The following is a 14,399-nucleotide window of genomic DNA, read 5'->3' as shown; positions in this document are numbered from 1 at the left end:
TTTTTCTAGCCCAAAGGTTTGGATGGAGGAGGCAGACAAAATAATTACCTTTTATGCTCTGCCCTCATATAAACCTGTGCTGGACATTCAGAGGTGCTTGGTTCATCAGCCTGCCACAGTTTCTTATTTCATATTTATAATGTAGTACTCAGCTGGTTCCGACTGATTTTCTTTCTAGGCTAAGGAAGCTATTTTGTACTTACGGAAGTTAACATGTGTCATGGTTTTCCTTACCCTCCGTTGCCAAATTCTAGAATCAAAGTCGGGTTTGAAAGGAATAGAGTTTAAATATTAAGTATTAATAAAAGTAAGAGGGCTCTGCTTGTCAGAGCTTCTGATGACCATTCTGTGTTTTCCTGATGGAACTGATAGTTACCAGAAAAGGCAAAGCTTTCATTTTTCACAGGACATGGATTCTTCTGAGTGATCTAAACACTTTCTGATGGGTGAGAATTTGGTGATTCAAAAGTCAGCTGAGATCTCAGAGGATCTGTCCTAAGCACTCTAATGGAAGCATTATGATTAGTCTGGTTACAGTAATACTGACATTTATAGTTCAATTGATTAACAGTTAAAATTGTATAGACAAAATTCCTAGTATCTACCCCTCTTTCCGATGCTGTGCTTATTCTCCATTTCCCCTCTGGGTCCTGAGGCCAATGACTGCAAACTGGGGGCAGGTGGGTACAGTGAGTTGCCAGCATCCAAAGTGCTTTAGGAGAAGAATGATGTTGATTTCTTCATCTTCGTACTTGGATCCTCATGGGGTCATCTTTGTATGTGTATTAACCTGCTTTTAAATCTTGCCTTCTCCCTTGGTCTGCAGTTCCATGTTACATCAAAATTTACTATATATGGCATGTTTTACCTGTGGCGGGTGCTTGTTTTTTGTTCTTTTTATGATGCTCAAAGCTGATTTTACCCAGTTTCAAAGGTTAGATTTCTTAAAGTATCAGTAATTGACAACTGGTGAGTTGTTTATAGTCCTAGGGCCTCCAGTATCATCCTATATCTGTACTTTCTCTACAATGTATCATATGTCCACCCTTTCAACGCTTCTGCTGTAACACTAGGCCTGTATTTCTCTACACTGTATTATTATGCTATGGTGATAAATATTTCGTTCCATGTAGAATAGCTACTTGTTAGTACCATCTACACAAAAAATATACTATGCAATTATGCAAAGCTAAGCAAAAGTAAAACAAATTAGGCAATAGTTACCTGGTCTTTAGGAAATTGCTGTTACAGCTGAAGAAGCTAATGCAAAGCTCCAGGCAGGGCAAGATGAGTCCAGACAGAGCGTGACAAGTTCTCAGATCTATATTATAAACCTTGCAGTCTGTTGCTGGCAATGGCAACACCGTATTTACTGGGCTAGGAGACTACACGTAGTTGTAAACTCTTCCTTAAGTTTATCTGTCTGTTTGTCTAAATATCTCGTTCCTTCTCACAAAGATAAAAGTCACTGAATTGTGAATGTATTTCAGATTTGAAGATATACTTAAAATAAGAATATTTTAGGTTTTGCTTTTTTTTTGCTTTTGTTTTGTTTTTTCCTTTTTTAATAAATGAAGGATTTTTTTACTGATGAATTTTGAGGAATTACATTTTGTTATTTAAAAATAAGGTTGGTGGAGAAGGAAAGAAAGTGTTATTTTCAGTGTTGTTTTCATTCAGAGCTATGTGGAAGTTAAACTGCTCTTAGCAGAGATAGCTGATTTATTCATCCTTTATTCACAGTATTCCTCTCTACTTTTTTATATCACAAAGAGTACAAGGATTTTAAGTTTCTACTAAGGTTTTGCTTTTTTATGTCTGCTGGATGATAGACTTTAAGTTATGAAAAATACCAAGTATCATTAGTTCTCAATATATCTTTATAACAAAAATCCATTAGATCAGAAGTAGGAAATAGAGCAGAAAGTAGGAGGGGAGAAATTGAGGGAGGATATATGAACGCTAGCATGTGTGGAGGACATAAAAAGGAAAATACAGGAGTGTATACTTGGGCAGTTTAGCACTATTGTAAATTAGCTAGAAGGAGAAGCCGATGTTTTACCTTTATTGAAACTTTCCTGTTTCATATGGAGCTTGAGTTTTTAAAAGTAGCAGCTTAAAAAAATCTTAAGCAATTATCCAGTTTATGAGTTCACTTCTACCTTCGTACCCTCTGCTATGTAATTTATTAAGTCTCATACAAGTGTGAGATAAAAGTACTGTACTGCACCTGCTAGTACTGTACTGTAGGCTTTGTAGGGAAAGAAAAAACTATGCAAGTCAGACAGTCATGTCTCTTTCTTTATATCATTTTTTGTGCATAACTCTTCAGCTAGATTTTCGTGACAGATTTACAAGTTCAGGTTATAGAAACAGATATTGATAACCCAGAAAGGGGAGGATATTGGTAGGAGTTGCTTATTATTGTCTGCGTGTTTAGTTGGAAGGCAAAGTATCTTACTCTTTGCAGGCTTTTCTTATTAAAAAACCATTGTAAGATAATTTGCTACACAGTTTCATTAAGGGTCTTAATTTTGAGAATTCTGCAAACCTGTAATTTTTTTCCAGTGTAAAAACTTGCCTGTATCAGAGATTCATTTTTCTGAGTGTCACGCAGTTCTTGCCATCTTCAATGATATGCATGCATAAAAAATATATTTTCTTAGAAAACATTTTCCAGCAGAAATTATTTTAAATATTTGTAAAATATTTTTCACTAAAAACATTCCAGACATTTCTCTCAGTTGTGCTAAAATTTAACCTTAATCCAAATGTAGGAGATCCCTCCAGGTCTTTTTCTACTCACTGTTATTAAATCTCGGTGTGTTACTAATTAGATGATCTGATTATACCATTAATATATTTATATATAAAACATAAAAAGAATACTACAGCTAATACAAGTGAAAGGAAATATACTTTAGGAAATATACTTGCTCATTATTTTTAACATTATCTTGTATGTTTCTTGTTTTAAATAAACCTAAACAAATGTTAAAAAATGGAAACTTGAAAAAAACATTGGAGTTAACTGAGGCTATCAGGTTAAAAAAAATCAGAAAATATTTCATAATCTTGATACAGCTAAACATCTAAAAGGGTAATCCTCATTTGAACAGAAACTAATGAACTCCTGTCGTTAATTTAGGGTCAGTTTTTGAGGCAGAAAGAGAATGTGGAAAAAAGTTCAAGATACTACTTTGATAATGGAAATAAGACTAATTTTTTTTTTATAAAGAACAGTATTATCTGTCACTATGGAACTAGCATAACAACAAATGAAGAACAGGACTTCTATCTTTGAAGTACATGTGAAGTTAAAAATTTACAGATCTTTTAACTGTTCTATCAGAGGTTAGTTTTTAAAACACATATCATGAAAATAAGACATTTCATTGTCATTTCACTTGCTCATTGTGTCAAAGCTGCCATTTAACAAATAATGCATGTTGAAAATATTTATTAATTTGCGTTACTGAGTTTAAAGTGAAAGGACTCGGTTAAATTTTTTTAAGATTAGTTTTGTGTTGGTAGAGCCTGTGATTTTTTTTTTCCCCAGATAGATCTAACATTACCATTTATTTTATCTTTTCATGTCATTTTTTTAATATCTGAAATTTACCCTTTGAATCCAAACAAGAACTGGAAAATACTACAGTCTACAATTTTAGGATGTGCCCTAGAAGACACTGAAGTAATATGCAGATGACAAAAAAGTTAAAAGTTTAAAAGATGCTTTTTTTCATTTTTGCAATGATTTTTTTTCTTATTTTTCTTCCAATTCTTTCTTATTTATACATCACTATAAAGTCACTAGGTTCCTAGTGCATTCTGCAAGATGGAATTTATATATCAGCAAGATAGAGGATGTTGCATGAAATAGTAATTAAGGCTTCAAGTCCATATCCTTCACAAATGTCTCTTATCATAATGAACACATTTTAATCATAGGATTTTGTAAAACTTGCCATCTATGCAAAACTGAATTATCTGAATGTTCTTAAACCTCCCTCAAGATCTTTTATTTTATTGGGGAGACCTAAAAATCTTGTGCAGTGCTTCGGTCTGAATGTTACAGAGAAACTGTGAATGTGGATGAAAAAGGGGAAGAGAAGGAAGGAAATCTGGGGTTATTCTAATATATACTGTAAGCTTCTTTTTATAGCTCTTTCTATTATGAAGACTGCTGCTGTACTTACTCTTCAGAGTAATTTTTGGCTCCAACTTCCTTATTACTATTTAGTAAAACGTAAAAGATGTAGCACTACTGATATTCATCATGTTAGGTGCTACACAGATAAGATAGCGAATGGTATATATAATGTGGAGTTTATATTCCAAAGAGTAAATATCACTGGAGGTTATGACAAAAAGATGAAGTACAATGCATGACAGGGTGTAACATAAATAACCAAAAGTGTACAATTATAAGCTGATCAGCGGTCATGATCACTTGCATATACATTAAGCAATTGTGGGCTGTATTTATGAGAGATCAAATATATTTTGAGATAGAAGTTAAATTGGATGAGTAGGACTATTACAGCTCTTAAATTTGGAATTTTCCTCAATTATAGGAAACAACATGAGATGAAGCTTAAAACTTCTTCTTCAATATGTAGAATAGGCGACTGCTGAAGTTTGGTGGAAGATTTGTTCAAATACCTGGATGAAGATAAACTTGATGCCTGAGGGTTTTTCACAGGGATTGTGCTTGCATTGTAGGATAGAGAATTTGTAGAAGGATTGAAAAAGTTGATATACGTGATGAAAAAACCGACAGGTTGATGGCAGTAGTAACGTTTGGGCTGCAATTGGAATGAGTCTTATAAGTATCAAGAATAATAAGGACAAAATTAGGGTAGCAAGTACCAGAAGTTTAATTTTCTATGGACATAAAATAGATTTGAAACCGAATGCACTGAATGAAGCAGATCTGTCAATCACCCTATCTTGGGGTGATTAGTGGCAATACATAATACATAATACTACCAGAGATGCACAGAAATAGGCAAACAAGCTTTGATCAGCTAGTATCAGGCTTGAAACTATGGAAATGTGAGATAAATGGAGGAAGTTCAAATGAACTTGGATTGGCTGCTGGTTAAAAAAATAAAGATCTTTCAGATGACCAGGTTAAGTTTGGAGTCTGGAACAGAAATGAATGAAAATTACTAGAAGATCAGGAGTTAACCCTCCTTTCTAGTTAACAATAATAAAAACATCTAATCTAGAATGAAGCTCCTGAAATTGGGAAAGTGTGATGTGATAAGAATGAAAACAGAACTGAAAATTACTTTGAGTTAAGAGACCTAGATCGCAATGATACATGAAACCTAGAATCCATTAAGAACTGCACTGACTGTTGTACAGTTAATGGCAACTAGTAGAAGTCAGGAAAATATCCTTGAAATAGGCAAGCAAGTGCACCTCTTAGAGTTTGTAAGTATAAACTGAGTTGATAGTGGCATTAGTAACTCAGAAAAATTCCACAAATGAGCAATAGAAAAATCCGTAGCTCAAGGTGAGTTGACTTAACACTTTCTGACAGTAATGTCCCTGGTATCAGTGAGACCTTCAGGCTAAGAAGGACTTTCATGGACTAACTGAAAATTGTTAGTTTCACCTTTCATTGGCTCAGATATAGATTTACCAGTAGAGCACTGAGAGACCAGTAGAGCAAGAGAGATAGGACCTTGTGGATTGATTTTAATAGCATTTAAAAAAAAAAAAAATTAATACTGTCCAAAAAGTTCCCTCAAAATTTAGAAATTATACAGAAAAAAAATTACAGGAGGTATTGGTCAAAAGGTGGATAAATCAGAGATAAAATCCTGGATACTTCTCACCTCACCTCATTGCAAAGCTAAGCTCTAGATCTGTGACTACCTCCTAACTCTTTAGACAAGAATCCCTTTTTTCTCGTTAATGGCTTATCCACCTAGATCAGTGGCACTAGCAGTGAACCATTTTTGACTCCATTCTCTAGACTGATTAAAACTTATTTGGGTGAATCTGAGTAGCTGAGAGAGATGAAAAAACAGGCTTCCTAATGCAGATTCTACTAGTTTGATGATTGGCTCAAAAAGGGAGGCTGTCTGTGTTCCTTGTTTCTGTTAAAGAAGGTACATATGACTCCAGGAAGCAGAATGCATAGCCTTACAACATTATGCTACTAATATAGTACTTTGTGCTGCTTATTTTGTAATTCACAAGATCTTTGTTCTAGACAGTTAAGTTTTAAACTTTGTTTCCTCTGAAAGCTTTTTTCGTGAAAGCACCAGAAGAAAACCTAATTTATGTAAAATAAATTTAATCTGAAAAAAGAACACTACTTCATGTAGTGAATAGTAGAAAATGGAAAGATGGGGAGTTACAGGAGGGACAGTTATGGGAAGGAGGAATGGAAAATAGCAAGTCTCTTGACTGTGGAAGAAGTCCTGGGCTAGGAGCTGTTTAGCTTTACTGGCAGAACAGTGAGGGAATAGTGTATTTGCACATGTTCTTTGTTAACTTAGAGATTATTCAACTATTTGAATAGCAGTGATAGTTCTGATTATAAGGAAGCAGCTTCCAAGCTTTCATATTTTCTAGAAGGAAATAGGGAAGGTTATTTGATACTTGAATGTACAGTTTAATTTTCTCTATTATATGTCAAAAGATTGATAAAAACAAATCCTACCAGTCAGTCATAACAGAATTGAAATACTGAGCAAATATATACCTATATACATATATAAATAAATGCTACTATAGTCAAAATGAAATTGTTCACTACAGATAATCAGGTATTGAAATATGAAATGATTGATTTACTATCTTAATAACAGCCTTCCTTATATTTTACTTCAATAGCTGTACGTACATATTATTTCATTGTATAGTTTGTATAACTAAAGTTCATTAATGTTGCCTCTTTTTAATGCAGAGCTATGATAAATGTTTTCTTGGCTCTTCGGAGACTGCTGATGCTAATAGAGTGTTCTGTGGCCAGCTTGGAGCAGTATATGTATTCACTGAAGCACTCAACCCAGCACAGATTTTTGCAATACATCAGTTAGGACCTGGATATAAGGTAATAATAGATCTTTGAAAGCATAGTTTGGTACAACTGGAAATGTCATAAAATAATTGGTAGATATAGTTGGAGGTTGTGTGAATGTAGATATTCTTTTTAGGATTTTCATGTAGTGCTGCGTGATTTGTTTTCCGTAAAAGATTGGGGTTTTTTTTCAAGCTTTATAACTGATGTTAAATTCCACCAGTTTTTTGAAAGATGCAAGTAATTTCTTTAAAGTGCAGTTGAAACATGATTGTATATGAGTTTTTTAAATGTGGGTCATAATCAGATTAGGGCAATTTTGTATCTGATGTACTGAAAACTGGAGGAACTTACCCGTTGTCCCCTGTTTTGTATTTAAAACTTGAGTTAAAACAGAATAAAATTCAACAAAGCATAATAAATTTATTAAAATAAAAATTATAACCAAGTACACAGTTTTGAGTAGTTTTGCTGAAATAACAGTTGAGCTTTTTACTTATACTTCGCTAGTGACACTTAGGGGACAGTTTGGACAAATAGAAGGTGCATGCATAAATGTGGATCTTTAATAAAAACAATCTCAGTTATTTTTTGGAATAACTGTGTGTAGTATTTCATCAAGAAAAAAAAGCAGATGTTTTGTTGAATTCTGTGGAAACTGCCTAAGAGAGAAAGCTTGAAAATGAATGAACAAATCTAACCTCTGCTACAGGCTATTGAATTTCTACTATCAATTATTCTCAAGTTTTCTTTTGCTGATTTGTGAAATCCACAGTATCATCTGAAGAAGATTTTCAGATTCTTGATATGTACTATATACTTATAAATATAAGCTTAAAAAATTAAAGAGTAAAAATCAACGTTTAGATTCAAATATAGTTAATTTGATATGCTTAATTATAAAAAAACAGCTGACACTTGAATGACAATGCCACCTGAAAATATCTTTTATGCTGTGTATGTAATGCGAAGAGGTAAGTATATTGTGCCCCAGGGAGGTGCTGTTTCTTTTCAGATGTCTGTAAGAAAGAATGCCCACTCGAATCTTCAACTATAATAGGATGTTTAATCAGAATGCTCAAAGATAGGAGCCGAATAGAAGATTGGCAATTAAATCTTACCTCCCTTCTGATGCTGGGACCGCCAAGATGGTTAAGCATCCGACATACCTTTCAAGGAGGATACGGCACACTGCGCAAATCTTATCTGTGGAAAGATTCACCAGCATTTTGGTCTTTGGAGCTCTTAATAGGGTATTCTTAGAACAATTCTATTCATCTGTTCATATTGACAAGCAAAAGGACGTTCACATGAGAACGTCTACTTCACTTTTAGATAAGGGCGAGGACACACCAAGTGTCGTAATCGCTGTGGGAGCTGCCTACAGGCTCCTCGATTACTGTTAGCCATTTAAGTTTATCCTATGGCAGGGGGTATGTGCAGTGCAGCACAGGCCAGTGCCTACTCAGGTTAACTGTTATGTGGATGTACAACAGTCCTGTAGTTCAGATCACTACATATATGTGAAGCTTACTGGGGAAAGAGTAAGTCTGTTGCATATTTTGCATTTTGCAAAATGTTGCATTTTGGAATTAAATCTGGCAAGGGATGTCAAGGACAACAAGAAGGCCTTCTTCAAATACATCAATAGCAAAAGGAAGACTAGGGAAAACGTGGGCCCGCTGCTGAATGGGGCGAGTGCCCTGGTGACAAAGGATACAGAGAAGGCAGAGTTATTGAATGCTGCCTTTGCTTCCGTCTTCACTGCTAAGGCCAGTCCTGAGGAATTCCAGACCTTGGAGACGAGAGGAAGTCTGGAGAAAGGAAGACTCTCCCTTGGTTGAGGAGGATCGGGTTAGAGATCTTTTGTCCAAACTTGACATCCATAAATCCATGGGCCCCGATGGGATGCACCCACGAGTGCTGAGGGAGCTGGCGGATGTTATCGCTAGGCCACTCTCCATCATCTTTGAAAGGTCATGGAGATCAGGAGAGGTGCCTGAGGACTGGAAGAAAGCCAATGTCACGCCAGTCTTCCAAAAGGGCACGAAGGAGGAGCCAGGGAACTACAGGCCTGTCAGCCTCACCTCCAGCCCTGGAAAGGTGATGGAACAGCTCCTCCTGGAGGTCATCACTAAGCATGTGGAGGACAAGAAGGTGATCAGGAGTAGTCAGCATGGATTCACCAAAGGGAAATCCTGCTTGACCAATCTGATAGCCTTCTCTGACAGAATGACTGGCTGGGTAGATGAGGGCAGAGCAGTGGATGTTGTCTCCCTGGACTTCAGCAAGGCTTTTGACACTGTCTCCCATCACATCCTCCTAGGTAAGCTCAGGAAGTGTGGGCTAGACGAGTGGACGGTGAGGTGGATCGAGAACTGGCTGGATGGCCGAGCTCCGAGGGTTGTGGTGAATGGCGCAGAGTCAAGTTGGAGGCCTGTGGCTAGTGGTGTCCCCCAGGGGTCAGTCCTGGGTCCAGTCTTGTTCAACGTATTCATCAGTGAGCTGGAGGAAGGGACAGAGTGCACCCTCAGCAAGTTTGCTGATGATACTAAACTGGGGGGAGAGTGACCCACCAGAAGACTGTGCTGCCATTCAGAGAGACCTGGAGAGGCTGGAGAGGTGGGCGGAGAGGAACCTCACGAAGTTCAACAGAGGCAAGTGCAGGGTCCTGCACCTAGGCAGGAATAATCCCATGCACCAGTACAGGCTGGGGACTGACCTGCTGGAAAGCAGCTCTGCCGAGAAGGACCTGGGAGTGCTGGTGGACAACAAGTCAAGCATGAGCCAGCAGTGTGCCCTTGTGGCCAAGAAGGCCAATGGTCTCCTGGGGTGCATGAGGAAGAGTGTTGCCAGCAGGTGGAGGGAGGTGATCCTGCCCCTCTCCTGAGCCCTGGGGAGGCCTCACCTGGAGTCCTGTGTCCAATTCTGGGCTCCCCAGTACAAGAGAGACATGGCACTCCTGGAGAGAGTCCAGCGGAGGGCTACCAAGATGATTAGAGGGCTGGAGCACCTCTCCTTTGAAGAAAGACTGCAAGAGCTGGGCCTGTTCAGCCTGGAGAAGAGAAGATTGAGAGGCGATCTCATCAACGTGTACAAGTATCTGAAGGGGGAGTGTCAAGAGGATGAGGCCAGCCTCTTCTCCGTGGTGCCCAGCAACAGGACAAGAGGCAATGGGCAGAAACTGAACCACAGGAAGTTTCATCTGAACCTGAGAAAAAACTTCTTCACTGTGAGGGTGACAGAGCATTGGCACAGGTTGCCCAGAGGGGTGGTGGAGTCTCCTTCGCTGGAGATATTCAAAAGCCGTCTGGATGTGATCCTGGGCAATATGCTCTAGGTGACCCTGCTTGAACAGGGAGGTTGGACTGGATGATCTCCAGAGGTCCCTTCCAACCTAAACGATTCTGTGATTCTGTGATATGGCTGATGGTTAAAACCTTCTATGGAACTAAAAATGTTCGAAGTCAGTCAAGAGAAGCATATCACCTGTGCAAATGAGGAACACTGTATTCCAAACTTGATATTGTATTTTATTTGGACAAAGACTTTTGCAAAATATTTTTTACAAAAGAAAATTAAAGTATCCTTATCCTTCCTAATAGTAAATATAATAAATCTGTATGAGTTTAATGAGTTCCTGGATTCGTAGCAGCATGCTAAAGTGATATCAAATACAGATAAGCAAATGATTTTGTTTGTTTCAAGAAGTGAAAGTTATTATGTAATATTTGTTGAGAGCTTAAGGGGTTCACACAGTACACATACTTTCATGCTAAATGACATTTCTAGTAATTACTACTCTACCCTCATTACAGTATTGTCAAATTGCCTTGCTTGATTCATCGTTTTCCATTAACCTACGTTTTTTCACACCTGTAGCTTCTTACTGATTTATGCAAAATATTAATTAGATGGAATTTAATGCTTCAGGAACATTTTTCTTTGGTATATTATATTTTTGGGTGTAAATTCCTTCATAACGTAGTTTCCTTCCTGGACTAAAAATCTGCAAGTAGTTTGTACTAATAACAATAAGATGTTCATTGACACTTTGGTTCCCTTTTTTCACTGCAGAGGCCTCAGAGAAGTTAGTCAAAATATGTAGCTAATGTTTTCCATTTAATTACATAAAACTCTAATATTCATTAAAGACTAATATACTTACTGTCTGTACAATGCATTGGTACACATTTTCTCTATAATGTTCATCTACAGTCAGCTACAACCTTTGTTATGATCAGTCCTCACTTCTGAATGACCTTAAACGCCTCATAACCATTTTAGCTATAGCTTCAGTTGCACTGAACATTGGATACAGGAAGTTAATTGCAATACACTCTTCTGCTATTAATTTCTGTCAAATTTATTACATTTTGCAAAATTTCCTTTGGAATTCAAGCTGTAAATATGAAACTCAAGTTATGATTATTATAAAGATAATCTTGCATTTCAGGGGAAGTTTTTAATTGCTTTTGATTAGTTTGGAGCAAATTTTATAACTTTAATGGTTACAAAAATAAAAATTGACAGTTTAAATTTTGTATTGTTAATTTTTTTGAGTCCTACGATTGTAGTGTAAACAGTTAACAACTTTATCTCAAACTTCTACAACATGTCCTACGTATACACACACAGTTTCAGCTGTTTAACTGGTGGCCAAAAGGTTGACAATTTTTATTATTGATTGTAAATTTAAAAATTGCAGAAATGTATATACTATCTGAATAAATTCTGATACCGCTATTTATTTTCTTTTTTTCCAATAATTTAGAAACCTGAAATTCAAAGTTCAACTTAAATTTGTGTAGAATGCGTGAACTAACAAATAAGAATGTAATGAATTTGGAAGTTCATGTGTATACATTGCATCTTCCTGAATATTCATGCAGTATTTAAGGTCTTATTTGTGCTAAATGAATAGAATTAGGCTTCTCAGTTTAGTTCAAGGGTAGCCTTTATAGGATGGTTAAAAGTTTTGTTTGCTTATACCAGTAGATGTAAACTCTGCAATCTAGGATGGCAATAGCTTCATTCTTCATATATTCATTCAATATTTATTTCCTTCCTAAGTGGAAAATAAAGAGCATAGTTATGGAATAAATAATTTTAAAAAATTTTGAAAGTTGATTTTGGTTTTCTTTCCATTCCTAAAAGTATAGCCTAAATCTTGACTGAAAGCATCATACTTTTGTTATCAAAACTAACTAATTTAGACCATTTTAGTCATACCTATTTGCCCATCATTGTCAAATAGGGTTGCTCATGGTGTTTAGGAACATTTTACAAGTCTTCCATATATTAGTTATAGTTACAATAGATAGGTAATATTCTCCTGTATACCTGGAAAAGTTTTAGATTAATTTTTACATTACCTTATAATAAATCCTCTAATAATGATTACCCTGAGAAGATACTAAAATGACGTTCATTATGTGTTTCTAAAGCCTGTGTATTATACATTGAGAACTAGTAGAAAAATAATGGCTAGAGGAATATATCAGGGCTACTTCATGATTGTTTTAGGGTAGTTACTTCCTTGATGACTGCCTTGAGGCTGTCACAGAGAAAATCAAAGACGTGAGGACTTAACTGTTAGTAGTCAGCTACTCAGGAAAGGGTCTTTTCAGAATACCAAGAAGTGCAGTCCCAACAGTGTTTTTGGGGATGTTTCTAAAACAAACATGTAGCAAGTAATTTCAATAACAGAGCTGAAAGAATCTTTCCTGTGCTTTCTCAGAATCTTTAGAATCAGGCTCCTAGCAGCAACTTTGCAGACAATCTCTAAACCATTTTCAGATCTTTCCCCCTCATCTGACTGCTTGATATTCCTGTTCTATGCTTTTCTTCTATTCATTGAAGGTTAGACACCATGAATGAAAGTCTTTCCATCCAGTTCTACAGTGAACCACTTTATGTCCTCTGCTTCCTTCCTTCTTCACAAGTTAATCCCAATCAGAGATCTAGGACGGTGTAGATTCTTTCTTCACTAGGCAAGGTAAAGAGTGGGTTCCATAGGACTGCAGAAATAACATAATTTCTTTCCATAGTTTCCTTATTGTCAAAAATTAAGACAAAAGAGAATCGTTTTTTACCTCTCCCTCCTCCCCAAGATCTCCCTACAACCAAAAAAGGGAACTACCTCCCAGAATGTAGAAATTTTGGAAATGCAACTGATTGCTGTCTTTATTTATTTTATGAAGGCCTAAGATGTGGCTTTCACTTTAAGTTTGCCACTTTCATGTCGCAGTAAGATGTTATTTCAATAAATTCCTTCAGATTCTGTGTGGGGGCAGTGATCCATCAGTTCAGAACATTTCTGTGTGGTATTTCTTAGTCCAAGGGAAACTCAGGCAACACATAGCTGGAATTGCTAGACATGTAAGATCATTCTTGCTTGTATTTGACTTGTTGATGCAAGCTGACCTTTTGGAACCTTTTCCTTTAGTCATTCGCTAAATGTGTTATTCATTCTAATTTTGGTACTGTTAGTTAGCTGGAGGAATCAACTGTTCAGCCTTCCCAAAATTCAACTATTCTAGATACATTCTGAACTCCCAATTGTGCCAAAGCTTTTCTCCAAAAGGAGAATTATTCAAAATACTGGAAAATTTTTGGAAAATGTCATCATACAGCTTTTTGGATTTCCCCCCCCCCCCATATTACTACAATCAGTGATAGTTCCATTGACTTACCATATCTTCTTTAGCCCTCTATATACCAGGATCCTTAATGTTTTTTAAGGAGAGCGTCCATCCTGTATTTAGTGCTCTACTTGCTTTGCTTGTGATAATAGAGACTGTAACTTGACCTTTATTCACCTGCCCGCCCAGTCATTCATAGTCATATCTAGTCTGGAGTGGCTATCATTAGGACATCTGGAATCCAGAGAAATCTGCATGCTCCGTCAGTATACTGGGGCTTGTGCCAGTGAAATAGGTGCATAGTTGTGAGTATGTAATGTTCTAAATAACACTAAAGCCACAAAGTTCAGGAAAAGGCCAATCTTGTTTTACAAAGAAAAGAAAACAGGTTCTGTTGCCTCCTAACCTTGATCTACCTTTTTTTCTATAGTGCAGGAAGAAGCAAAGAACTTTAGAATTAGCTTGAGAAGTCTTTAAAACCAGCTATTACGTTATTATGTATTGCATGCTTATTACAGAACGATGTAACATAGAAACAATTGAGAAAACTTCTATGCCAATCTTGTATCTGAGATGGTTGCGTATTACCATCTAGCTCAATGTATTCTTGTGAATATATTTACTTTTAACCAGCACTCTTTAATATAAAAAACTGATTTATCAAGATTGTTTACTTTGAGATATTAAATTTTCAGTAGTAGAAGGCCTAATTT

The 14,399-nt window shown here is 36.4% G+C and overlaps 1 protein-coding gene across 12 annotated transcripts in view; it reads left to right on the top strand.

The window, feature by feature from the left end:
* The window catches only part of NBEA (neurobeachin), a 530,623-nt gene that overhangs the window by 129,141 nt on the left and 387,083 nt on the right, over positions 1-14,399 (top strand). For all 12 annotated transcript variants that reach the window (XM_068930067.1, XM_068930069.1, XM_068930074.1 and 9 more), the window contains exon 8: positions 6,929-7,075. In XM_068930067.1, the coding sequence (XP_068786168.1) occupies positions 6,929-7,075 (147 nt within the window). The remainder of the gene's footprint in view (positions 1-6,928; positions 7,076-14,399) is intronic.

The sequence above is a fragment of the Struthio camelus genome, chromosome 1 (assembly GCF_040807025.1).
Source record: "Struthio camelus isolate bStrCam1 chromosome 1, bStrCam1.hap1, whole genome shotgun sequence".
Lineage (NCBI taxonomy): Eukaryota > Metazoa > Chordata > Aves > Struthioniformes > Struthionidae > Struthio > Struthio camelus.
The sequence above is the reverse complement of the archived record's forward strand: the minus strand, read 5'-3'. Positions and strand labels throughout refer to the sequence as shown.